A 25,643-nucleotide genomic window follows, 5' to 3' on the forward strand; every position below is an offset into this window, starting at 1 on the left:
CCTTCCAGAAGCTTTGCCTTCACACAGCCTGTCAGCCCGCTCTGTAGTGTCCGAGTGGTCCTAAATCCAGTCAGATAAACACTCCAAACAGCTTACCCGACCGCTTGGAGGTGTCCATATGGTCCTAAAGCACACCGTTACCTCTTTCATGATCAAACTGGGGGTAAAAATGCAATTTCAGAATGTGGGGGGGATATGCTCCCCCCGTCCCCAGTGAAAGTTGCACCCCTGGTGTTCAGTGTTGAAAAACTTTACCGTTGACGAAAGTGAAAGTACAGCTATTTCCGGGCTACTTAGATGCATTTCGTTGCAGATATTATCTAGCCTATCGTTTTTTTTTAGGGGGGACCCCACAGTCCTGTTTTTGTGTAGTGAGGTTTTGAAATATAACATTTTGAGAATTAAACCACAAAACAAATGCAGTCTTCTCCATTTGTTAGTTAAGTGAAAACTTTAGTTTCCTTCCTTTGTACTCATGTGTGTCAGCTTATTAATTATATTGTAGCTATAATGACAAGCAAATGTGTCATAAAGGTAATCATTATCTTGTACATAAAGTTTTATTTGAAGTCAATACATATTTGCCTGTTTATCATGTGAGATGCATGCAGGCCAACCCAGCACATGGTAGGATTGGGAAATATGTTTGAGACTGTTGAGACATGCTCTATGAAAACAGACTCCAAAGCATCAGATCACAGAAGCCAGCTACACCTACAGGAAAACCCATATCGTCATATGAGGAAGGAAGCAATGTTGCTAAAGAACAGCTCAACCGTCTTATAAAAGACAGCTCAGTATCCTCCTGAGGTGTCTATTTCTAAGCAACATTCAGTTCACCTGGACCACATGCAGGGGAGGTAGAACACTTGACCCATCATTAATATCAGCGCACACTGTGGAAGAATGAAGTTATTTCGAGGGTTGAGGGATGAAGCAGGTAAGGAATGATAATTTCTCAAGTCTAGAACTCAATGACATTGCATAGCAGAAAAATAAAACTAACAATTAAGCTTTCACTTCTTTAGTAGTTATTATTGACATAGCTATGCAATAGTCTGTTTAAAACAGGTGATAAATGACATAGCCTCAAAGTGTTTTATGGCCGATTCAATCAAATCCGCTTTAGCCAACATCCACATAGCTGATGTTTGGACGGTGTTGGAGGTGAAACTGCGTTAAAGGCAGTCAAATCCACAAGCTCTCCCCGCATTATCCCTAAAGTCGAAATTGCCATTGGCTGCACGGAATTGGATTAAGAGAAATCCCATGCAGCCTTGTTTACAAGTACGAACACTGAAATGTGAGATGTCATCTCACCTCGATTAGGCTGATATAAATCCTCATTCTTTTGTTTAATAATTTTTAATTTGAGCATAATTACTGTATTTCTATATAACCTACACTTTCTCATTCTGGACTTCTACAAAAGTGGGATAGGTGTCACGTTCTGACCTTTATTTCCTTTGTTTTGTCATTATTTAGTATGGTCAGGGCGTGAGTTGGGGTGGGCATGTTTGTTTTTCTATGATTTGGGGATTTCTATGTTTCGGCCTAGTATGGTTCTCAATCAGAGGCAGGTGTCATTAGTTGCCTCTGATTAATAATCATACTTAGTTAGCCTGGGTTTCACTATTTTTTGTGGGTGATTGTCTATGTTAGTTGCTTGTGTCAGCACAGTTCTCATTATAGCTTCACGGTCGTTATTCGTTTATTGTTTTGTATAGTTTGTATTCAGTGTTCGGTGCTTTCTTTAATTATAAAATCATCATGAACACATTCCACGCTGCATTTTGGTCCACTCCTTACGACGATCGTGACAATAGGTGTGACTTTGTAAGATATTTTTTAGGTGGTTTGACACTTTATTCAGACAGAAATGAAATAAGGAGACAGGCAAATGCTAGAAACAGTGGGAAGGTTGGAAGCAGGCAATGATCCCTGTTCTCAGGTGGAAGGTTGCATGCACCACGTGCCTGGGAGTGTTACCACTACACCAAGGCTCTACACAGGAAATAGTCATAATGGTTGATGGCAGTGGCTAACCAAATCATAATTTGCAGATTGCAAACATTTTGTATATTGTAATTTGGGTGAACTCTTTAAAATAGGGCTGGAAGAAAATCTTGCTTGCTCTCCAGGAGGGTTGGGAACCGCTGATCTATGTTTCCCAAGAGTTGAGTGTTTGAAAATGTTCTTGTTATAATAATACATTTCTCAAAATCACCAAACCTTCAAGAAGAATGCAATGAATATCAATATTCAGGTGGTTTAGGCCTACTAGTTGAAGATCCTTGCCATCCTTTTACTCTACATAGACAAAATATGTGTTTATGAGTTGTGAGTGTTTCATGCCTAGCATGTGCACAATACTAAAATGTCAAAAATTATATTTGATTCCTGGAGAAATGCTTATTTGTATGACTTATTCAAAACTGTCCATGAATGGCTGCAAAAATACATAGCCTCATATTATTCATTTTCAAAGACAAGTAGAAATATGAGATGTTAAACATTACACTGGCATACATTACACTGATTACACTGGCATAATTGGGAAGAAGTGGAATAACAAAGTAAGTGTGGGAATAACAGTAGGGTTCTTTCTGACAAGCACAGTAATTACCCTATATTTTAGCCAATTGTTAAGAATGACAATTGTTCCATGGACCAGGCTAATTAAAGTAAATATATAATAAAATCTCCTGAAAACAAGTTGTCATCTAAAGCAGGCTATAGGCTACATGTGCACCACCAAATCAGAACAATAGGCTAAATTAAGAGGGGTAAAGGACCAACTGATTAGGGTGAGGGACATGGGCTACTAACAGCTTACTACACAACATACACTTAGTATTACTTTCTTAGTTACAGTATACATATCTCCCTGGCATGTTACATAATTTACGCAACAGCATACAATACATGTTTGGACTCACCTTGTTGTGCTGTGCTCACTTGAACAGGAAGGTGGCGCGACGGTCCTTCATAGGCAAATTTTGTCATCAAAAGTTGTCATCAAATTCTCCATTCACTGGATTTATGGTGTTTTCAAGACAGCTGGGAACTCTGAAAAAAAAAACAAAGTTGAATCGTGGTAACGTCACATATCAATGCAAAAATAACATGCAAAACAGGTGGGGCTCAAAACCCCCACCTGACGGGCTGCCACAGTTTATAAACTCAGCAGAGAACGTTCTCTGGCTACGTTTCAAACTCATAAAAGACACACCCTCGTCTACATACCCTCGCCTTATGCCCTTGGGGGAATCCCCGCGGCCATATTTGTCGTCGTTTCAAATGATTAGCCAAGTAAGGTTAAGTTTGCAACGTAAATTCCTCAGCCCTCGTTTTTAATTGTTCATCCACTAAGAAGAGTCAAGACAAAACTTAAAACCTCAACGTCAATATGGTGGAGTCAACAACCAGCGTAAATCAAAACGAATGTAAATCAGTTAGAAATTGTGCCACTAATGCACGTAAAGGTCATTGTTTTTGTTTGGTTAGCTTTTGAAAAATGTAGAAATTAAACATTTTCCTTCTTCAGAAGTTCCAGCTAGGCAGGCTAATGTTAGCTAACTTAATAATTTGCTAGCTATCATACTGTAGGCGTATATTAATAATTATATAATGTTAGTTAATATAAGTAGACATGCAATCATAATTGACAGATTCTTGTTTTGTTTTTTTCACATTTTTTTTGTCGTTTGTATATTTTTACAATTATTATTCTTGTTTTTTATTGCAAAAAAACCCCAGTATACATACAATAAGTATACAAACAGACAATTATAACATATGCTAGGGGCAACAAACAATTACAGATTATAGAAAGACTTAAAAAGATACACACATTGTTTTAACAGCTTTCTTATTAGTAGAATGTAGAATGGTCTTAATGTACTGCTCGAATCCCTTATAGACAACACGGAATTATGTTTTTTTATTCGTGAATTTACATTTGTGAATATGACATTTTACCATCAGCACAATTAGATTAATGAGGTAAAAATGTTCCTTTATCCTTATTATAGTTAAGGAAACTGAGCAGCACATTCTCCCATAAAACAACAAAACATCAAGAATATTAACAATTATAAATATTATGAATATCTTTCCATCATTTCTTTACATGTAGACAATGCCAAAATGAATGCAAAACTGTTTCTGGGTGCAGTTAATGTTAATGTGTTTTTTGTTTCTTCGGGTAATGATTTGCAGGGTAGTACTTATAGATCATTCTGAAAGAGACCTCTTTGACCTTGTTATTAACAAGCAGGTATTTGTGTGGTAATAACCAGACTTTTTTCCAACAGATATTATTGACAAATGTATTCCAGTAAGTTGTGACTTAAGGAATGGATAAAATATCCCTTTGAAACAAAGCACGTATAGATCTGTTGTTCTGAGGGAGCAAGGAGAAACACAGTTTTCCTATAGGAGAGTCAACTGGATTAAGCAAGGGTAGGTCCAGAAGGTGAGGTCGGGTTACATCTTTAAACAACAGAGTTCCAAATAGAATAGCATCAAAGACTATGGCAAACCCTCTAGGTGTAACAGGGATATTGTAACGAGATAACAAATTCCTCATAATTGAGTAACAATCCTTCTGCATTGAAAAGTTGACTCACCAGCAGGATATGATTATTAAACCAGTTCTTAAAAAATAAAGACTTGTTTCTATACCAAATATCCTTATTGTTCAAAATGAAATACCTATGCGGGGGAAAAGTATGTTTATATATTAACGACCACTCTAAGGATACTTGCCTATGAAAAGCAGATAATTTTGTAGGAATCTTATGAATGTTATAGTTACATACAATTGAAGCCACCTAAATGGGAGAAGATTTAATGAGGGATGAAATTCCAAATTGAATTTGGATTCTTTAAGAAATGTTTAGCCCAATTTATCTTAAAAGTTTTATTCAGATTATTCAAAAAATTGAGACCACCATATTCATATGTGTTTATAACGACAGATTTCCTAATATAATGTGTACGATTTTTCCAGATGAAGTTGAAAAGCATCTGGTCAACCGCTTTACCTATTTTGTTGTCAAGAATATATATATATGTATATGTGTGTGTGTGGATTTGTATTAATATTTTATTTTTATCTTCCTTATTTTTTTTGTGGAATCCCTCTGGCTGTTCTGCTTTTTGTGTTTCACATGTTACTGTTTAATACAAATAAAAGTGTAAACTCGTCAGACGTCAGGATCAGAAGTGTTCACTTAATTTGACGCTTGAGGGGAAGAGGGTGTGTTTTAAGTTTTTGGAATGCCGCCTTTCTCTCCATTCAGCGCCACTCTAATCTTGAGGGGCGTTTCTTTAAAACATGCAACCAATTATCTTGATCCCATAGATATTTAGACCAATCATGTTCTTCAATGTGTGGCGGTTGACAGTGTGTGGCAGGGCAGGACCATTATAGATGTTCCGCTCGTGATGTTAAATTGCAGGCGCATATATGCTCCGATTTCAGAATGAGTTGGAGAACAGTTGAAAAGTTAAGGCGCTGATTATATAATCGACTAATTACAAAAATAAATTCAGTACTTTTCAATGCGTGAGAGCGTGAGAAGAGGGTCAATGCGTGTATTTCACGAACAATGCGTGAGAGTTGGCAACTCTGGTTCTACGCTATACAAGTAAAGTGGTCAGTCCTGTCGGGAGAGTAGAGCTATTCCTTTCGGTTCATACTTATTTTTCTATCAGGCTTAAGGTATGTCTATACTGAATGATTTCTTTTACACATACTGAATGTTTGCTTATGATCTCAAAATTCGAATTAATAAAATATACATAGCAAAGATATCTGCAGAATATATATCTTATCTTTTACCCACTTTTTAGGGTAACGTTAGATAAAGATATTGCCAGATAAAAAGGCCTTACATTTTTAAATATTGTAGCGAATTTGGGGGGTTAGCCACGACCAGGACCCAACCCTGTTCAGCGACTGTCAAACTAACACCTTAATCAAATCAAATAGTATTGGTCACATACACATTTTTAGCAGTAGCGAAATGCTTAACCGTTATACTAAACGGTCCAAACTGATGAGTTCGCTATGTGTTGTGTTAATGTCGCTGCCATATTTAACAGCGCAGAAGATTGAATACCGTCAGTTTATTGCACATTGTGTCTGTAAAACACCCCCATCGGCATGCCACCTCTGATAATAATGCAGTAAGTGTCCATCTGTCTCTGACTGTCTCACTATAGTGATGAGGACCCTAAGGACTAGAAACACAGTCTTGGGAACAGGATCCACTGAGCCAAACTCTTCAGTGGAACACAGTGGAAAGACAACATCAGATGGAAGAAAGTTTAAACCTTTAACATTGCCCCGGATCCTAAGACGGAATTCCAAGAGTAACACCAACATCACTGCTCCAGATGTCCCCAACACATCCAGTGTTATTGCTGCCCCTCTGGAGGGTGAGTAAACACTGCAATGAGTTCTACCTTTTATCTGTCATTGCATCATATTTTCAAATGATTCCTTTCTTGTCAAAGGTTATCAAAATCCCTGTGGAATTTACATTTCCCTTATGACTGATTCATTTGTTTATATAACATCTGTAGATGGTTAGTATAACCGATATCATACAGTACATTCATATGCAAATGTTTTATGGCATATAGTTTAGACACTGTAAACACTATACAGTCTTTGTTGTCTTTCCCCTCAGAGTTGTTGACTTTTGAGCAGAACCTTGAGAGAAATTGCCTGTCTGCTGCTGGCCAACAGCTGATTGAGAGAGAGGAGCGTCTATATGGACAGATCTCAGAAGAGGTGGTTCAGTCGACCACGGAGTGGGAGAAGGAGGAAGAGCAGTTCACCAGAGATCACAAAGCCCTCCTCAGCCAAATAGACCTGGCTGTAAAGAGTTCTTTCAGTCCAGATGAAGGCAGTCTTGAGGCTCTGAAGTCTGCAGTGAAAGCTATCCTACAGGAGGAGGAGCAGGATAGGCGATGGCTGAAGCAGGTGGGTAAACAGCCTGCCTGGAGGCCCAGTGAGTGTAGACGTCACCACAACACTGTCCTCCAGAGCCTGGTGGAGGAGCGTATGGACAATGCCGAATTGCCTCCTGAAGAGAACAACAAGCTACGCTCCTCCCTGCAGAGGGATGTCTGTGGGAAGGGCAGGCGGCTGCAGGAGGACCTGCTGAGGGTGGTGAAGGATGTGAAGGGCTGCTACCCAGAGGACATGGATATCTGCAACTTCTATGGAAAGATGTATCACCAAGCCTTCAGCGCAGGGATGAGGAATATTGAAGAATATGGGCTGGGCATGGATGACTGCTCTTACCTCCTGTATTGGGTGAATGTTGCCTACCCAGAGTGAGTGATGTCTTGTTTGTGTTTGGTTATTAAAAGACTATATAATGAGGTTAGGAAATGTGACTGACTAGCATAGTAACTCCTGGTTTTTGTCTTAGAATTCTACAAAATCCAGAACTGACCAAGGAGATTAACCCTGAAATGTTAGGAAAGCTGTTGACTGAGGAGTTGACAACACCATTGGAGAATCAATGTCTTACTCACAAAGAGGTAAATATGATTTCAATTCAAATGTGTCCTGCAAACTGGACCACAGCTTTCTGACCCATGTGTTTATGTTTTTGTACAGCAAAAGATTAGGGGCTCTATTCAGTCTGTATCGCTGAAGCATTACAGATTGTGCGATAGAAATGTGAAGGTAATATCTGATTGAGCCGACATATGCAGCGTTTATCGTGAATAAAGTCTTCACTAAACGTGGGAACATTGCCTTTAAATTTCAATCATGCTGTAATGCTGAAGTTCCACGATACGGTTTAAATAGAGCCCTAGATTTGCCCATCTACAGATGTAGGATCTTGCAACAACAAAAAACGATTCAAAGTTTTAAAGGCTTCTAAAGTTAGTAATTTCCACTTAAAATGTTCAGACTTGATTTGCCCTTACTAAAAATGTATCCACCTCTCCAAAAATGTCAATTTATAATCCACACAATAATTCACATTTCCTGTTGCTGCAGGATTATTTTCCTGCTGTCAGATGCAGGCTCAAATTAAGATCCTACATCTGGAGATGTAAATGATGGCTTGTGGATCATTAAAACAAGTTTATGGTAATAAGCCAACACTTTTTTTGGTTCCAGGTAGAACTATTTTGGGTTCCATGTAGGATCCTCTGGGGAAAGGGTTCTACATGGAACCCAATAGGGTTCTATCTGGAACCAAAAATAGTTATTCTATGGGAAGAGCCAAAGAACCCTTTTGGAACCCTTTTTTCTAAGTGTCTGAGCTTATTACATTAACTTTTTTTATGTTATATTTTAGGTTATAGATAGCACCGTTTTTTCTAAGAGTGCAGAGATAAATGTTTCCCTTGTTAGATGCATTGTTTTGTTGATGCCCTGTTTTCAGACAGAGGTGCAGACATTGATCAACAAAGTGCTGATGGTGGAGGAGCAAGCCTGGATGGAGGGGTCTGTGCCTGAGCTCAGAGATGACTGTTACTTTAGCCCCTTGGCCATCGACGTAATTCAGGTAGACATTATATAGGAAATATTTGGCATCCTCATGCCTTTATTGCTCTAACTATTCAGTTAGTCACAAATTAGGTTGTTGATTTTAACAGGGATTAATTTAATGCATTTTTTATTTCACTGTCCCTTTAGTTTATTAATGCTGCAGTGAAATCGATAGAGACAGTTTTGGGAGCCATGTCCAAAGTCCAGATAATTGTGTGCCTATTGAAGGACTTCTTGAATAGGTACTACAGTATACACTTTTTGCAGGAAATAATTGCATGACCTGAATGCATTGTATTGTATTCTACTCCAAATACTATCAAATTATGATTATCTATTACTAATATACCAAATTACACACTTGCAGCTATAAGAAATTCCAGGAGAAAGTTCTCAAGGGAAGCAACAATGGAAACAGCAGAACTGTGATAATGGCCAATCTTGCCTGTGTTGAACAATTTAGGTATGTTTTACTTTTCTTTTCAGTTTTTTATATCCAAATTGATTGGACCACGATGACATCTAGTCATCTAATTTGATGTCTATGATTCCACACAGGGACTATATTGTAAACAAAGCCGATATCTTCCCAGTGGATGTAAAGGAATGCTGTCTGTCCATAGTAGCTGAAATGAAAAACATTGGCTACACATTTTTAACAAGCCCTATACACAAGGATCTCAAGGTATAGCTGACTTACACAATTCATCTCTCTTTGATTTTGCGTCTGAGTCAAGTAATATAAAGTGTAATGTACTTACTAGTCTGTCCTTGCTCTTAATTCAGTACTGATCTATTGTCTATCTGCCCTCGCCACACACAGTCTCAGTACAGAGATCTGGGGACGCCTGTCTGGTTGGAGAAGAAGAAACAGGTGTTTGAGAAGCTGTTTGAAGGAATTAACAAACACACCCAGGATCTTAAGGGCTTGACTGACTCCTGTCATCAGGTAAATTGATTAACAGATTGATTGAGAGATGGAATGGCTAATTTTCTGGTTGGTTGGTAGGTTGGTTAATTGATAGATTGAGAAATCAATTGGTTGGTTGGTTGATTAATTGGTCGAATGGTTATACAGGAGCTGCTGAGCCAGCTGCACTTGGAGGTGACAGTGGAGTATGTGAGGAGGCTACTGAAGAGGAAGATCAAGCTGAGAGACAAAGAGATGCAGGAGCAGGCGGCCAGGTCGGTGTGTGAGGATGGCCAGAGACTACACAAACTGTTCACTGAAGCGGTGAGAATACACTTACTCTCACTCACTCACTCACTCACTCACTCACTCACTCACTCACTCACTCACTCACTCACTCACTCACTCACTCACTCACTCACTCACTCACTCACACACACACACACACACACACACACACACACACACACACACACACACACACACACACACACACACACACACACACACACACACACACACACACACACGCACACACACTGGAGATCATATTGTGTTTGTTGTCACAGGGTTCCAGGGAGGAGTGGCTAAGTGACATCCTTCCCAAGATTGCTGAAGTGCTGAAACTCCAAGACATTTCCTCCATACAGCTGGAGATAGTGACTCTGAGTCAAGCTTACCCTGATCTCAGGTTAAACTTTCATACTTGTTATTCACATAACTGTTGTTAGACAATACTGTAGCTATGTGATTTTGTATTTCCTTTGCATATTCTAATGCAGTGATTGCTTATATTGATACAGCTGAAACAGTTCCTTTTATAATGCTAAATTCAGGTACAGTGCCTTGCACAAAGCCAATAACACACGGCAGATGACGCTGTGTTTGCGTTGAACACCCAGTGAGCTCAACCTTTTCCACTTTGACCCACAGTGAATTCCAGGTGTCCGCCCTGCTTAGCCTCAAATCCAACCTTTCTGCCTCTGCCGTGAGGAGGGTAAAGAAGACGCTCCTGGACAACCAGGACACCACCAGCTCCCAGGATGTCCCATCTTTTTTCTCCAAGGTACAGGTCAAATGAGTGTTGAATACTCTTAATGGGTCACGTCTGCAATGCTCTTGTAAGGAAAGTACCCTAAAGAGGGGACTAGCGTGGTTCTGGTTCCGGTTCTGACTGAAATGTTCGCTTATAAATTGTTCTGTGGACACCATAGATTGAAATAGCATGCATTCAGCGATAGCCCTAGATTTCACGGACTCGGGACTATATATCTTCCACCTGTATACCTCAGGCTGTGAAATCTGACATCACTTGAAGCTGGGATGTCCTGCCTACCATTTCATTCACTCTTCCAACTCTCCATCAACTCCTGGCTGAATGCTACGTAACAGCCGTTGACAAAGCACATGCCTGCAATCCTTAGATCCTAGCGTAGCAGGAGAGAATGGTTTCATCAAAGTCATCAACAATAATTCAGAGATTTTAAATAAATGTTTTTTCTGTTTGCCATAGACAGACAAGATTAATATGAGAAGAATGGCCAGTTCATAATGAGTAGAGAATATGCACCTTTTCTCTAACATGAAACATGTATTTTACAGTTATTCAAGTCTCATTCATACATTTGTGTAGAATAGCAAATGCATCATAAAATATTGAATATGTGTATCATATTTGTACTGTGTACTTGAGCGTGTGTCCTCGAAAGTGACTACACCTCAACAATATTTTTTTTTAAATACCAGAAAGGTGGGATTTTAATCTTTCTTGGGGTATTCTGCATTACAAATGATTGTTTATTGCCATCTCATTATAAATAATTACTTGTGGGTACATAGATTATAATTTAGATGACATTTTCCCTTGAACCACATTAACAGCCTTGTCGTTTACAGGATAGCATTTCAAGTGAGTCAGGCTGCCAATTCTTCCAGGTTAATGTCCCTATATCCCCTGGAAGACTGTCCGTTTTGATAATAGGTTGTGATAAGGATTTAAGGGAAACACCATTCTTTGATATCCCCTGGGATACCATTGAGGAAGCATACCATTGAGGAAGCATGTTGTGTATGGGACTGTCCATTGTGAATTACTGTACATTTTGGAATTTCCAATATCCGAGTACTACTCTCACAACCCAAAAAGACTGTTAGGGGATTTCCCTTCTCAGCGGAAGCACAATAACTGATAGCCTTACTGCCGTTGTCTCCATCTACTACTACTAATTTTTGATGAGGATTAAAACCACTTGACCTGAAAATGAAAAACTTTGGGCAGTTTTAATTCCAATTTCTCTTAAGAGTAAATAATAACTTGCCATATAGTACCTTTTAAAAAGTTGACAAAGACATGTAAACAGAGCTCCAAATATTGTGCAGTAGAGTGAGAACCTGGTGGTCATGTTGTTTAGAATGGGGGTCGTTATTGTCCTCTACCTGAGACTTCCCAGTTCCCACACTCAGCAGCAAAAAAGGCAGCCATACCAGGCTGCAGACCTGGTTTGGGACAGGAAAATGGAGTACACTTCCTGGCTTGCCTCCAGAACTTCCCAGGTCTGTCTCTGTGACAGTCCTCCCTTCCAATGCAGCAGGGTAGGCAGGTGCTCCATAGTACTACAACAGAGGTAAACATGTAACAAGCTAATCCCTATGGAGTAAATTAGTCAGTGCTGTGGATCATGCAAACTTTGGAAACCCTGTGGTATACTCATCTGTGTGAAGTGGGGCTGTTTAACTTTGTACTTTTGCTTCTTAATGATTGTATGTTGTATTTTGCATGTTGAATTATTTATGTAATAAAAATAGCAATTCATTACATGTATGTGAGGCACCTCTGTGTAGTTGACATTTCTCAATGTCTCCTTCATGGATTCAACAATTATGTGGTTATTTAGTATTTTCTGCCTTACTCAAGGATTTCCCTTCAATTGGTTAGTCAATGATTCCAAGTCATTCTGTCAATTAAAATGGAAAGTATACACTCTAAGCACTTGTCTAGCCAACCATGATTTCTTTTGTGTATCAGTTCCAGGTAAACACTCACTTTACCAGTAAGCTACACTACCGGTCCAAAGTTTTAGAACACCTACTCATTCAAGGGTTTTTCTTTATTTTTGCTATTTTCTACATTGTAGAATAATAGGCCAGTTCATCTGATGCAGCTCTCCATCACTCTCCGTCTTGGTAAAATAGCCCTTATACAGCCTGGAGGTGTGTTGGGTCATTGTCCTGTTGAAAAACAAATTCTAGTCCCACTAAGCCCAAACCAGATGGGATGGCGTATCGCTGCAGCATGCTGTGGTAGCCATGCTGGTTAAGTGTGCCTTGAATTCTAAATACATCACAGACATTGTCACCAGCAAAGCATCCCCACACCATAACACCACCTCCATGCTTTACGGTTGGAAATACACATGCGAAGATCATCCGTTCACCCACACCGCATCTCACAAGGACACGGCAATTGGAACCAAAAACCTCAAATTTGGACTCCAGACCAAAGGACACATTTCCATCGGTCTAATGTCCATTGCTCGTGTTTCTTGGCCCAAGCAAGTCTCTTATTATTGTTATCCTTTAGTAGTGGTTTCTTTGCAGCAATTCAACCATGAAGGCCTGATTCACACAGTCTCCTCTGAACAGTTGATGTTGAGATGTGTCTGTTACTTGAACTCTGTGAAGCATTTATTTGTCCTGCAATTTCTAAGGCTGATAATTCTAATGAACTTATCCTCTGCAGCATCCATCCTTCCATTCCTGTGGCGGTCTTCATGAGAGCCAGTTTCATCATAGCGCTTGATTGTTTTTGCGACTGCACTTGAAGAAACTTTCAATGTTCTTGAAATTTTCCGTATTGACTGACCTTCATGTCTTAAAGTAATGATGGACTGTCATTTCTCTTTGCTTATTTGAGTTCTTGCCATAATATGGACTTGATATTTTACCAAATAGGGCTATCTTTTGTATACCACCCTTACCCTGTCACAACACAACTGATTGTCTCAAATGCGTTAAGGAAAGAAATTCCACAAATGAACTATTAAGAAGGCACACCTGTTAATTGAAATGCATTCCATGTGACTACCTCATGAAGCTGGTTGGGAGAATGCCAAGAGTGTGCAAAGCTGTCATCAAGGAAAAGGATAGCTATTTGAAGAATATCAAATATAAAATAAATTATTTGTTCAACACTTCTTTTTGTTTACTCCATGTTTCCATATGTGTTATTTTATAGTTTTGACATCTTCACCATGATTCTACAATGTAGAAACTGGTAAAAATAAAGAAAAACCTTTGAATGACTAGATGTTCTAAAACTTTTGACCGGTAGTGTACCTATGACTTTGGAAGGAGGAAGGAAACCACATTAACAGCCTTGTTGTTAACAGGATAGATGTTTCAAGTGAATCATGCTGCCAATTCTTCCAGGTTAATGTCTTTATCTCCACTGGAAGACTGTCAGTGATTTGATAATAGTTTGTGATAATGATATAAAGGGAAACACCATACTGTCCATTGAAAAAGATAAGCTAAATACCACCCTACCTCTCCAATGGAGCCATCCAAAATGCATTCAAATTGACTTACTGATTACTGTATGTGTACATTTTGGAATTTCCAATATCAGAGTACTACTCTCACAACCCAAAAAGACTGTTAGGGGATTTCCCTTCTCAGCGGAAGCACAATCACTGATAGCCTTACTGCCGTTGTCTCCATCTACAGGGCACTATTGGTTCTAAGTCTTTCCATGAGGCATTTTTGATGAGGATTAAAATCACTTGACCTCAAAATGAAAAACATTAGGCAGTTTTAATTCCAATTTCAAATATGTATTTTTCTTCTTCTTTAAGACATTAAATAATAACTTGCCATACAATATCTTTAAAAAGTTGACAAAGACATAGTTCCAAATATTGTGTTGTCATGTTGTTAGAGTGGGGTCGTTATTGTCCTTTGCCTGAGACGTCCCAGTTCACACACTCAGCAGCAAAGAAGGCAGTCAAACCAGGGTGCAGACCTGGTTTGGGAGAGGTCAATGGGGTACACTTCCTGGCTTGCCTCCAGAACCTCCCGGGTCAGTCTCCATGACAGGCCTCCCTTCCAGCGCAGCAGGGCTGGAAGGTGCTCAGCAGCACTACAACAGAGATAAACATTTATCAATACATAATATTGGAGATATCAAGCCTGTTCTCAAGCTAATCCATATGTAATAAAATTACATTCAGTGCTGTGGACCATGCAGACTTTTGAAACCCTGTGGTATACTCTGTTTTACCTTGTACTGGCATTGTCCCTCAGTATCTCACTGACTATTATCTTGAGACTTTCAATGTCTCTGCATTCCAGCACTTCTCTCACTTTAATCAGTATGATGTTCCACTGTTTAACATCAGGATTCTGATAAAAAAATAACTAATGTCAGTAGAAGAATGTTGACCTTTTAAAGTAATTACACATTTTGAAAAGAACCAGCTGCATCTTATCAGGTAGAAAGGAGGCATTTATAGTAATTGGTGTACAACAGGACTAGCTTTTTCACCAGGACTGAGAAGATGGAGTGAAGGAGCTCGGCATCATGCATCACTCTTTTGTTCACATAATCCCATCTCTTCTCCAGCTTCCCATGGTTACTCTGCACCAGGTGTTGGAGGTACAGAAGGGTGATGCACTGATAGGCTTTGCTAATCACAGTCTGCAGAGAGAAGGGACAGAGATGTATAAAATAATATACTGGAAAGAACAAGAGAGAAGTGTTGAGTATTTCACATTACAGTTTCGTTATAAGAATGTAATAGGTGGGGCCTCCCGGGTGGCGCAGTGGTCTGTGCCACCAGAGACTCTGGGTTCTAGTCCAGGCTCTGTCGCAGCTGGCCGCGACCGGGAGGCCCATGGGGCGGCGCCCAATTGGCCCAGCATTGTCCGGGTTAGGGAGGGTTTGGCCAGCAGGGATATCCTTGTCTCATCGCGCACCAGCAACTCCTGTGGCAGGCCGGGCGCAGTGCACGCTGACCAGGTCGCCAGGTGTACGGTGTTTCCACCGACACATTGGTGCGGCTGGCTTCCGGGTTGATGGGCATAGTGTCAAGAAGCAGTGCGGCTTGGTTGGGTTGTGTTTTGGAGGACGCATGGCTCTCGACCTTCGCCTCTCCCGAGTCCGTACGGGTGTTGCAGCGATGAGACAATACTGTAACTACTACAAATTGGATACCACAAAATTGGGGAGAAAAAGGGGGTAAAAAAAAGAAGAAGAATGTAATAGGAATGCTCTCACACCAGATGTGAACAGTGAACACACCTTTTGCGTATCCTTGTCTTTGGGAAGGTCTTGGAAAATAAATGTAATCTCTTTCATTAGATTTTCCATTTGTTCATCCTCTTTTTTGAAATACTTCTTCAAGGAAATCTGGGATCACAAAACATTGTAACACAGTTTCCCTTAATTGTTTCAATATAATTTAATATAAATGAAGATTACAAAATGTATGTGTTTCTAGGAGGAAGTTCATATTGGAAGTGGGAACTTGTGGATTTTGAACAGATAGGCAGGCTTGTCTTGCTATAGTATTTCTATAGGGGGGGGGGGGGGGGGGGATTAACCTGTGCAAGTTGAATTGGTTTTTCCAGGAGAAGCTTCCAAGAAAGAGCTTCCAACCCCTTAAGTGTTGATATGGTTTTAACACAGTCTAAGCTTGTGTCATCTTTGGCAATCCTTGAAATATACAACCTGCAACAGATACATAATCAAAATGATTATCATGATTCAACAACAATACATGAGATTTGATTTCATAGCATAAATATAAACATATAAAACTTACTTGAGTTCAATGCAGGTGTTGAACGTCTTAAAGAAGTGCATTGTACCTGACGTTCCCCTTCCTGCTTGTTTCTGAAGGTGCTTCTTTTCAACATTGACATACCTGCACAATAAGCACATTCATTCAACATTTTGCCTGGTCTCAGTGTATTACCAGACAAACAGCAAGACAATGAAACAGTAGAGTGGTACTAAGAAAAGGTGACAACTACCTTTCCACAAAGTCCTGTAGCTCTTGCCAACAGACTATTTGGACCTTGCGCATCAGAGTTTGGCTCATCATCTTTGCTTTCTGGAGAACAGCATTGATGCACTATGTGGAGGAGGAAGAGTCACCGGGAGAGAAAGGGCTTAGTATAGATTTACAGTGATACACTTTATTATCTCTTTACACATCACTGCTGGTTGAAGTACCTGGATGACATCCAGATGCAGTTTGATAAAGGCCTCCTCTCCAGAGACACACACCTCTCTACCTGACTCCTCATTCTGAAGGATCCTCCTCAGTGATGTGGAGATGTCCTCCTACAATGGGTCAGACAGAGAGACTGAAATACGTAACATTTTCACAGGAACTTCATGGGTTATTATCAAATAAAAAAATCAATACATGATAGAAATCTAGCCCTCAAGAAGTGTGCTTGTTTTGAGATGACATCACATCACCTATAGGTGATTCACCTGCACAATGGCCAAGAGTTTCTTCTCAGCTTGTGGGATCCAGTCTGTCAGAAGGAGAAGGTCAACTGCATGTAGAGCCTCATCCCAGATGTTGGGGTGTCCTAGCAGCTCCTCACTAGAAAAACAACCCAGAAAAGGTATGCCATTACTGTTTTAGTATCAGAATCAGTACTACACCATCATAGTGAGAGAGAGAGAGAGAGAGAGAGAGAGAGAGAGAGAGAGAGAGAGAGAGAGAGAGAGAGAGAGAGAGAGAGAGAGAGAGAGAGAGAGTGCAGGTGGGACAGAGTACCTCAAGTATGTGCGTAGTACCCAGTCAAGAACTGTGAAGGCCTCTTTTTTTGTGTTGACATGCTGAAGGATCTGCTGTAGACAGTCAAACATACGCTGATGATAGCAAGCAATCAAATGCTTCCGCAACTGAGCCTCTTTGAGCAGGGGTGCCAACCTCAGAAGCTCCCCTTGCACAGTTATTTGCACTTTTATCAGGTAGCCCTCCAGCTGATTCACAGTGTTCCCTGCTGGCAGTTTGGGGAAGTGTTTGTCCACAGACGCTTCAATAAGATTAAAGTACCTCTGGAGCAAGACTTCTGGGTGTGTATCGTCCTTCTTCTGAGCCTCATGGCACATAATCTCTTCTGGTGGCCCCTCCAAATTAGCTTCAAGTCTCTCTTGAGGGCCAACATGGCTGACCCTCAAAGCTTCTGCAAGTACACTGAGCAATGACTGTCCCTTCTCCTGACCCCCCTGACTGCCCAACTCCTGATGATTGTTAAAGCCATTCTCCAAGTAGGGATTCCCATATCCCACATTCCCGGTTTGTTCCTCTTCTGTGAATATACCAATAATGCAATGCATTTGAATGAGTACAGTGCTAAAAACAATATGCAAAAGACCATTATAAAACCATTCATGTATTCTTAGTTAATTCATTATAAATTGAATACTGTTTGTTTTGGTCATGCTATTATTACATTAAAATAACAAATTTATCCCAACAAATGTAGACATATCTTCTTGCTTATGGAACAAACATGACGAATGACAAAAACTCAGACAAACAATAGACAGACCATAATAATAATAATAATCTGGACCTCACCATCTGTAGGCAGTGTACTGTTCTTAATCAGAGGACTCCCGTCCTCTATCCCCAATGGCTTACTCTTTCTGCTCATGAAGTTGAATTTCTTCATGGTTTTCTTCTGGGTTGATTGCCTGACACACTGATTGCCACAAAAGGGACCACTGCTGAACTCAACTGGTCCTTAGTCAGAATCCAAGTAGGTGGATATGATGATGGAATATCTTGAGAGGATGTAGCAAGTACATGTACAGTAGTCCAAATGAGGAATACTGTAAGTCACAGTTCGTCAACCAACCACCAATATCCATACAATTAACCGTTTACCAAACGATATAGAGTGGTGCTGGAGCAGGGAATTTCCCATTTCCTGATTGGAGACACCACAGTCAGTGTTGCTTTCAGTTTCTGTGGCTGCATTGTATTGTCCTGCACACCTATATACCATTACATGTTGAACAATACACTCATTGTGAAGACTTTTTTATGAGAATCCTGTTAATAGACCAACTGATCTGTTAAATGGACTAACTGATGACAGGAAACAATACATTTTAAGGTAAACATGCTGGAGGTTATAGTCTGAACAAATTAGCATTATGCAGCACTTGCCTAACTGGGTGATGGTATGAATCAACTGTTTTGAATTCCCCAAAACTTTCCCAGGTCGGGAACATTTTCAAAGTGTGGGGGAATATTTGGTATATTCCTTAATAACAACTGATCTACCTGGTTGTTTCATTCAACGTTTACATAATCAAATTCCCCTACCCCGCCTCCTGGAAGGGGCTCTGGATAAACGTGATTGCTAATCCACTCATAACAGGCCCATAACAAGCTGTTGGTCTGGTTTCATAGGAAAAAAATATGAAAAAGTACTGTAGGCCTATTTGTGTCTGCCACAGTAGACATATTTATGGTTGACTGAGAAATATAATTTATTGAAGTATGAAACCAAAGGCTGTTTGTTTTATAACAGGTAACCAGAGATGTGGGTGGGGCAGTGGGTAGTGCTGGTGTATCAGGATAAAGGGAATTTTCCCAGGTGAACGCTAATCTTTCCCTTATTGTTGACATGACAATCATGATTATTCAAAGATGAGATAATGATGACGCAATCATTTTATCAGTACCAAAGAGGAAGAGGCAAAGCCATAGACCTTTGTCAGTACTAATCACAAGGGGACATGCTGTTGGGGGCACTGAGCTATACATGTACAGTGTCTTCAGAAAGTAATCACACCCCTTGACTTTTTCCACATTTTGTTGTGTACAGCTTGCATTTAAAATGGATTCAATTGAGATTTGTGTAACTGGCCTACACACAATACTCCATAATGTCAAAGTGGATTAATAATAAATAATAATAGAAAAAAAGTAAATAAGTATTCAACCCCTTTGTTATGGCAAGCCTAAATAAGTAAAAGAATGTGCTCATTAAGTCACATAATAAGTTTCATGGACTACTCTGTGTGCAATAATAGTGTTTTACATGTTTTATGAATGACTACCTCATCTCTGTACCCCACACATACAATTATCTGTAAGGTCCCTCAGTCGAGCAGTGAATTTCAAGCACAGATTCAACTAAAAAGACCAGGCAGATTTTTCAATGCCTCTCAACAAAGGGCACCTGTTGGTAGATGGGTAAAAAATAAAAAAGCAGACATTGAATATCCCTTTGAGCATGGTGAAGTTATTTATTACACTTTGGATGGTGTATCAATACACCCAGTCACTTCAAAGATACAGGCGTCCTTCCTAACTCAGTTGCCGGAGAGGAAGGAAACCGCTCAGGGATTTTACCATGAGGCCAATGATGACTAAAACAGTTAGAGTTTAATGAATGTGATAGGAGAAAACTGAGGATGGATCAACAACATTGTGGTTACTCCACAATACTAACCCAATTGACAGAGTGAAAAGAAGGAAACCTGTACAGAATAAATATACAGTTGAAGTCAGAAGTTTACATACACTTAGGTTGGAGTCATTAAAACTTGTTTTTCAACCTCTCCACAAATTTCAAAAGAAATCAGCCAAGACCTCAGAAAAAAAATTGTAGACCTCCACAAGTCTGGTTCATCCTTGGGAGCAATTTCCAAATGCCTGAAGGTACCACGTTCATCTGTACAAACAATAGTACGCAAGTATAAACACCTTTGGACCATGCAGCCTTCATACCGCTAAGGAAGGAGACGCGTTCTGTCTCCTAGAGATGAATGTACCTTGGTGTGAAAAGTGCAAATGAATCCCAGAACAGCAAAGGACCTTGTGAAGATGCTGCAGGAAACAGGTACAAAAGTATCTATATCCACAGTAAAACAAGTCCTATATCGACATAACCTGAAAGGAAGCTCAGCAAGGAAGAAGCCACTGCTCCAAAACCGCCATAAAAAAAGCCAGACTATGGTTTGCTACTGCACATGCTGGATATATTAAAGCAACATCTCAAGACATCAGTCAGGAAGTTAAAGCTTGGTCGCAAACGGGTCTTCCAAATGGACAATGACCCCAAGCATACTTCCAAAGTTGTTGCAAAATGGCTTAAGGACAACAAAGTCAAGGTATTGGAGTGGCCACCACAAAGCCCTGACCTCAATCCTTTAGAAAATTTGTGGGCAGAACAGAAAAGGCGTGTGCGAGCAAGGAGGCCTACAAACCTGACTCAGTTACACCAGCTCTGTCAGGAGGAATGGGCCAAAATTCCCCCAACTTATTGTGGGAAGCTTGTGGAAGGCTACCCAAAATGTTTGACCCAAGTTAAACAATTTAAAGGCCATGCTACCAAATACTAATTGAGTGTATGTAAACTTCTGACCCACTGGGAATATGATGAAAGAAATTAAAGCTAAAATAAATCATTCTCTCTACTTTTATTCTGACATTTCACATTCTTTAAATAAAGTGGTGATCCTAACTGACCTAAGACAGGGAATTTTTACTTGGATTAAATGTCAGGAATTGTGAAAAACTGAGTTTAAATGTATTTGGCTAAGTTGTATGTAAACTTCCGACTTCATCTGTATTCCAGAACATGCACATGTTTGCAATAAGGCACTAAAGGAAAACTGCAACAAATATGACAAATAAATTAGCTTTATGTCCTGATTACAAAGCTTTGTTTGGGCCAATTCCAACAACACATCACTGACTACCACTCTTTGTATTTTCAAGCATGGTGGTGGCTGTATCATGTTATGGGTATGCTTGTCATCGGCAAGGACTAGGGAGTTTCTTGGGATAAAAAGAAACATAATAGAGCTAAGGACAGGCAAAATCCTAGAGGAAAACCTGGTTCAGTCTGCCTTCCAACAGACACTGGGAGACAAATTCACCTTTCAGCAAGACAATAACCTAAAACACAAGGCCAAATATACACTGGAAATGCTTACCAAGATGACATTGAATGTTCCTGAGTAGCCTAGTTACAGTTTGAAAATCTATGGCAAGACCTGAACATTTTTGTCTAGCAATGATCAACAACCAGTTTGACAGACCTTGAAGAATTTTAAAACGAATAATGGTCAAATGTTGCACAATCCAGGTGTGGAAAACTCTTAGAGACTCACAGCTGTAATCGCTACCAAAGGTGATTCTAACATGTGTTGACTCAGGGGGTTGAATACTTATCTAATCAAGATATACTGGTGTTATTTTTCATGATTATTTGTTTTTATAAATGTTAGACTTTTTCTTCCACTTATTGAGTATTTTTGTATTTTTTTTAATCTTTGACAAGAAATTACAATTAAAATCCATTTAAATCTCACTTTGTAACACAACAAAATGTGGAAAAATTCAGGGAGTTTGAATACCTTCTGAAGGCACTATATTTTGGCGTTGGGGGACTGCAGGGGAGTGATATGAGGGAGGGTCCTTCACCAAATACATTTGAATTGAAACTGCATAGAGAAAGTTGTTTTTGTTTGTGTAAACTAACTTCCAGTATTCTCAACATCAGTACTATTCCATTGAATAGTTTAACATGTTTGTTGTTTTTTATTTGCTTGATATGGTCATTGTGTGTAAATAGAGAGAACTCTAGTGAAGGATTAGACAGGGAGGATTAATTACTTCCTCCCTGTCTCTGACGCACACTCCACTACATCAACCCCATCGGAGAAGAAGGATTTCTCAAAAGGATGAAAGGGGATGGCGGGGATAACCAGTTGTGCAGACAGTTCACATTTTGGCTACAGAGGAATTTATCCCGTCAGACATAGGTCTAGCATTGAAAGAGAAGAATGAGGAGGCATTTGCAACATTTCCATGGAAACTTACTCCCACACCAGTGTGTCGCCAGTGTTTTACATGAATGTAAATTCAAGTGTAATTGTGTTTCCAATAGGAGTGTGAAACTAAAAACTTGGGGAGAGCAAAATCAACAACCACTGCATCATCAAAATACATTTTATTTGTCACATACACATGTTTAGCAGATGTTATTGGTCACATACACATGTTTAGCAGATGTTATTGGTCACATACACATGTTTAGCAGATGTTATTGGTCACATACACATGTTTAGCAGATGTTATTGGTCACATACACATGTTTAGCAGATGTTATTGCGGGTGTAGCAAAATACTTGTGTTTCTAGCTCCAACAGTGCAGTGATATCTAACAAGTAATATCTAACAATTTCACAACAATACACACATTACACACACATCTAAAGTAAAGGAATGGAATTAAGGAAATATAGATATTTGGATGAGCAATGTCAGAGCGGCATAGATCAAGATGGTTATTTTGTGCAAAGGTGTTACAATTCACAGTGAGACATTGTTATGTAGATGAGGGCTGAAAAGTACCAGTGGCCTGGCTTTGGCCCCAGGTGAAAGTGGATCCACCGGAGCCATGGCCCAGTGAGACACGGGTGCTGGCCCGCGTAGATGGAAACAGAAAAGTCTGCCTTTTGGGTAAAACACTGGGGTAAATCCTGTATGAAAATGAGCCATCTGGGAGAATCTCAATAGCATACTCCTCGAGTCCTCTCTTCTTGCCATCTTCTCAAATCCCATTGGATGAGAAAGTCAGAAGTCCATCCCCTCTGACCTTTTCCAATGGGTTTTGAAAAGGAGGCAAGGAGAAAGGACGCAAGAGCCTTTTGTCATTTGGGCAAAAGCTCGTCCTCCAGCCTCTATCTTCAGTGACCTAGAAACCAATAAGTTGTCGGTGGTTGAGGAGAAGTAAATTTGTTAGTAGTCGAACAGAAGATTGTCCTCCCCTCCTTGATAGCCACCTTTCATCGAGGATGGTCATGTGTATCCTACCGGAGTCCTTCGCGGAAGAGTTTTGATATCTACCACACCCCCTTTGAAGCAGTGGTTGTTTTCTGGAAGGAGAAATATGCTATGTATCCTTTTATCTATTAAATGTCTTGCAACACTAGCTACATTTATTTTATCAATATACACATTTATTTGGGGATTGAGGTACAGGCAACTCAGAAAGATGGCGGAAACTGGAGACGGTGATGAACTTCAAACTTATGGTGGTAAAAGCAAGGAAGATTGGACAATGGTCCAAAAGAATAGAAAACTGAGTGTGGTTTGAGTTTTGATCGTGTGAAATATTTCAATTGTGGTGGGAACCATGTTGCTTCATGTTTGGCGTGCCCGACGAGGGTGAAAGAAAATGAGGTGGCTAAAGTCAGGGCCAACCAGAACATATCATATGCAGCAGCTGCCAAGAGGGTTGAGGAGGCGAATGGTCCTGAAGGGCCAACGGTGGTGGATAGGCATTCACTGCAGGCAGCAGGGGTTGGCTCTCATCATCAGGACCCAGATATTCTATAGGTTAAGAAGGTGGACTTTGTCCTTATGGCTATGGTGATCAACGGCACTGCCAAAGTGGAGAAAAAGTCTTGAAAGATGGACCATTGCGGATGCGGCCGAGTGGTTTCTGAGATTGGAGGACTTCTCGGCGATGGAGTTACATGAAAGGCTGTCACGAGTATGACTACCCCGAGTGAGGAGATATGGAACTTTGAAGGATGGAAGAAGTGGGAGTCTGTTCTCTTTCAGTCGGTCACTCTGTATAACATACTATGGGGAGTCAACAACCAATCACATTCACCTGAAGAAAACTAAAAACATGCCCAGAGGGCAGAGCCCATCCCCGGAAGCCTCGCCTTCCTGGCTATAACACCATGGCTAGCATTCATTTCCTCAATTCTTCGCTCTTCAGCTCACACAATTTACAAGCGTCTTAGGTGTCTGTTAGTGGGGAGAGATTATTTGTCCACCTAGATGTTGCGAGTTTGGGGTCTAGTTATTGGTTTTTGTGTTTGCTAAAAGCAAACTACTTTCTGCTCATGTAGCTAATACTTCCTTGCTTGGGTAGGATTTGTGTTTGCTAAAAGCATAGCACTTCTGCTTTGCTTGTGTAGTTTGTGCTTCCTTGCTTGAGTAAGATGGCCAGTGGGTTGCCCCCCCCCCCCCCCCCCCCCCCCCCTTGGGTTGTGCCGTGGCGGAGATCTTTGTGGACTATACTCAGCCTTGTCTCAGGATGGTAAGTTGGTGATTGAAGATATCCCTCTAGTGGTGTGGGGGCTGTGCTTTGGCACAGTGGGTGGGGTTATATCCTTCCTGTTTGGCCCTGTCCGGGGGTGTCCTCGGATGGGGCCACAGTGTCTCCTGACCCCTCCTGTCTCAGCCTCCAGTATTTATGCTGCAGTAGTTTATGTGTCGGGGGGCTAGGGTCAGTTTGTTATATCTGGAGTACTTCTCCTGTCCTATTCGGTGTCCTGTGTGAATTTAAGTGTGCTCTCTCTAATTCTCTCTTTCTTTCTCTCTCTCGGACGACCTGAGCCCTAGAACCATGCCTCAGGACTACCTGACATGATGACTCCTTGCTGTCCCCAGTCCACCTGGCCGTGCTGCTGCTCCAGTTTCAACTGTTCTGCCTTATTATTATTGGACCATGCTGGTCATTTATGAACATTTGAACATCTTGGCCATGTTCTGTTATAATCTCCACCCAGCACAGCCAGAAGAGGACTGGCCACCCCACATAGCCTGGTTCCTCTCTAGGTTTCTTCCTAGGTTTTGGTCTTTCTAGGGAGTTTTTCCTAGCCACCGTGCTTCTACACCTGCATTGCTTGCTGTTTGGGGTTTTAGGCTGGGTTTCTGTACAGCACTTTGAGATATCAGCTGATGTACGAAGGGCTATATAAATAAATTTGATTCGAGTAAGCCTAGGGCATGATACTCACAAGTGCTGTCCTGTTTGCCTGGGGTGGAAACACACTCAGTATCACCAGAAGAGTTCAGACTTATTTGTTCACTGACTTCTTAGAAAAATTGGGGTTACTGGAGAAGGGCCTCTCTTTTTTAAAATCAGTGTTAAGGGGGCCTCCTGGCTGCAGGAGACAGGGAGAGTGTGTGGCTACTCTGAAAGGGGGGTTTGGTCGACAGAACTAAGAGCACTGCATATCAATTACCTGGAGCTACTTGCTGTTTTCCTGGCTGTGAGGAGTTTTCTTACAATAACTACTAGTTGGCACTGCAGAGTGCGTCATCAGATGGGAGTGATGGGAGACGCCATTTTGATGTTATTAGTAAAGACACACGCAAATGTGTGTGTATGATAGCATGTTAATCTTTCTAC

At 40.5% G+C, this 25,643-nt stretch overlaps 2 protein-coding genes across 3 annotated transcripts; one reads left to right on the forward strand and one right to left on the reverse strand.

The window, feature by feature from the left end:
• The first annotated feature begins 796 nt into the window (after positions 1-796).
• On the forward strand, positions 797-13,630 carry LOC139375148 (tumor necrosis factor alpha-induced protein 2-like). Of its 2 annotated transcripts, XM_071116644.1 has the most exons (13): positions 797-940; positions 6,232-6,447; positions 6,702-7,353; positions 7,452-7,563; positions 8,424-8,546; positions 8,678-8,772; positions 8,898-8,993; positions 9,089-9,215; positions 9,354-9,479; positions 9,609-9,764; positions 10,010-10,131; positions 10,374-10,506; positions 13,180-13,630. In XM_071116644.1, the coding sequence occupies exons 1-13, from the start codon at positions 907-909 to the stop codon at positions 13,237-13,239; spliced, it is 2,052 nt and encodes a 683-aa protein (XP_070972745.1). In that variant the 5' UTR covers positions 797-906; the 3' UTR covers positions 13,240-13,630. The 2 variants fall into 2 exon arrangements, with proteins under 2 accessions (XP_070972745.1, XP_070972746.1); XM_071116645.1 differs by lacking the exons at positions 797-940; positions 13,180-13,630 and adding an exon at positions 5,413-5,728 and having other exon boundaries at positions 10,374-12,426.
• A 620-nt stretch (positions 13,631-14,250) lies between these two features.
• LOC139374246 (exocyst complex component 3) lies at positions 14,251-18,333 on the reverse strand. The gene is made up of 11 exons (XM_071115274.1): positions 18,044-18,333; positions 17,234-17,771; positions 16,942-17,056; positions 16,675-16,785; positions 16,473-16,573; positions 16,262-16,363; positions 16,041-16,167; positions 15,739-15,846; positions 14,983-15,135; positions 14,719-14,840; positions 14,251-14,577 (listed from the first exon to the last, which is right to left on the reverse strand). Exons 1-11 carry the CDS (start codon positions 18,135-18,137, stop codon positions 14,424-14,426), a joined length of 1,725 nt encoding a protein of 574 aa, XP_070971375.1. The 5' UTR covers positions 18,138-18,333; the 3' UTR covers positions 14,251-14,423.
• Between the last annotated feature and the right edge of the window lie 7,310 nt (positions 18,334-25,643).

Source organism: Oncorhynchus clarkii, chromosome 19, assembly GCF_045791955.1.
Source record: "Oncorhynchus clarkii lewisi isolate Uvic-CL-2024 chromosome 19, UVic_Ocla_1.0, whole genome shotgun sequence".
NCBI classification, from domain to species: Eukaryota; Metazoa; Chordata; class Actinopteri; order Salmoniformes; family Salmonidae; genus Oncorhynchus; species Oncorhynchus clarkii.

Coding starts and splice junctions, on each gene's coding strand:
- LOC139375148 (XM_071116644.1), top strand. CDS start 907: ATGAAGTTATTTCGAGGGTTGAGGGATGAAGCAG. Junction 7,564..8,423: donor AATGTCTTACTCACAAAGAG/GTAAATATGATT, acceptor CCCTGTTTTCAG/ACAGAGGTGCAGACATTGAT. Junction 10,507..13,179: donor TCCCATCTTTTTTCTCCAAG/GTACAGGTCAAA, acceptor TATCCTCTGCAG/CATCCATCCTTCCATTCCTG.
- LOC139374246 (XM_071115274.1), bottom strand. CDS start 18,137: ATGAAGAAATTCAACTTCATGAGCAGAAAGAGTAAGCCATTGGGGATA. Junction 16,786..16,941: donor AACTCTTGGCCATTGTGCAG/GTGAATCACCTA, acceptor GACCCATTGTAG/GAGGACATCTCCACATCACT. Junction 16,574..16,674: donor TGCATCTGGATGTCATCCAG/GTACTTCAACCA, acceptor TCCTCCACATAG/TGCATCAATGCTGTTCTCCA.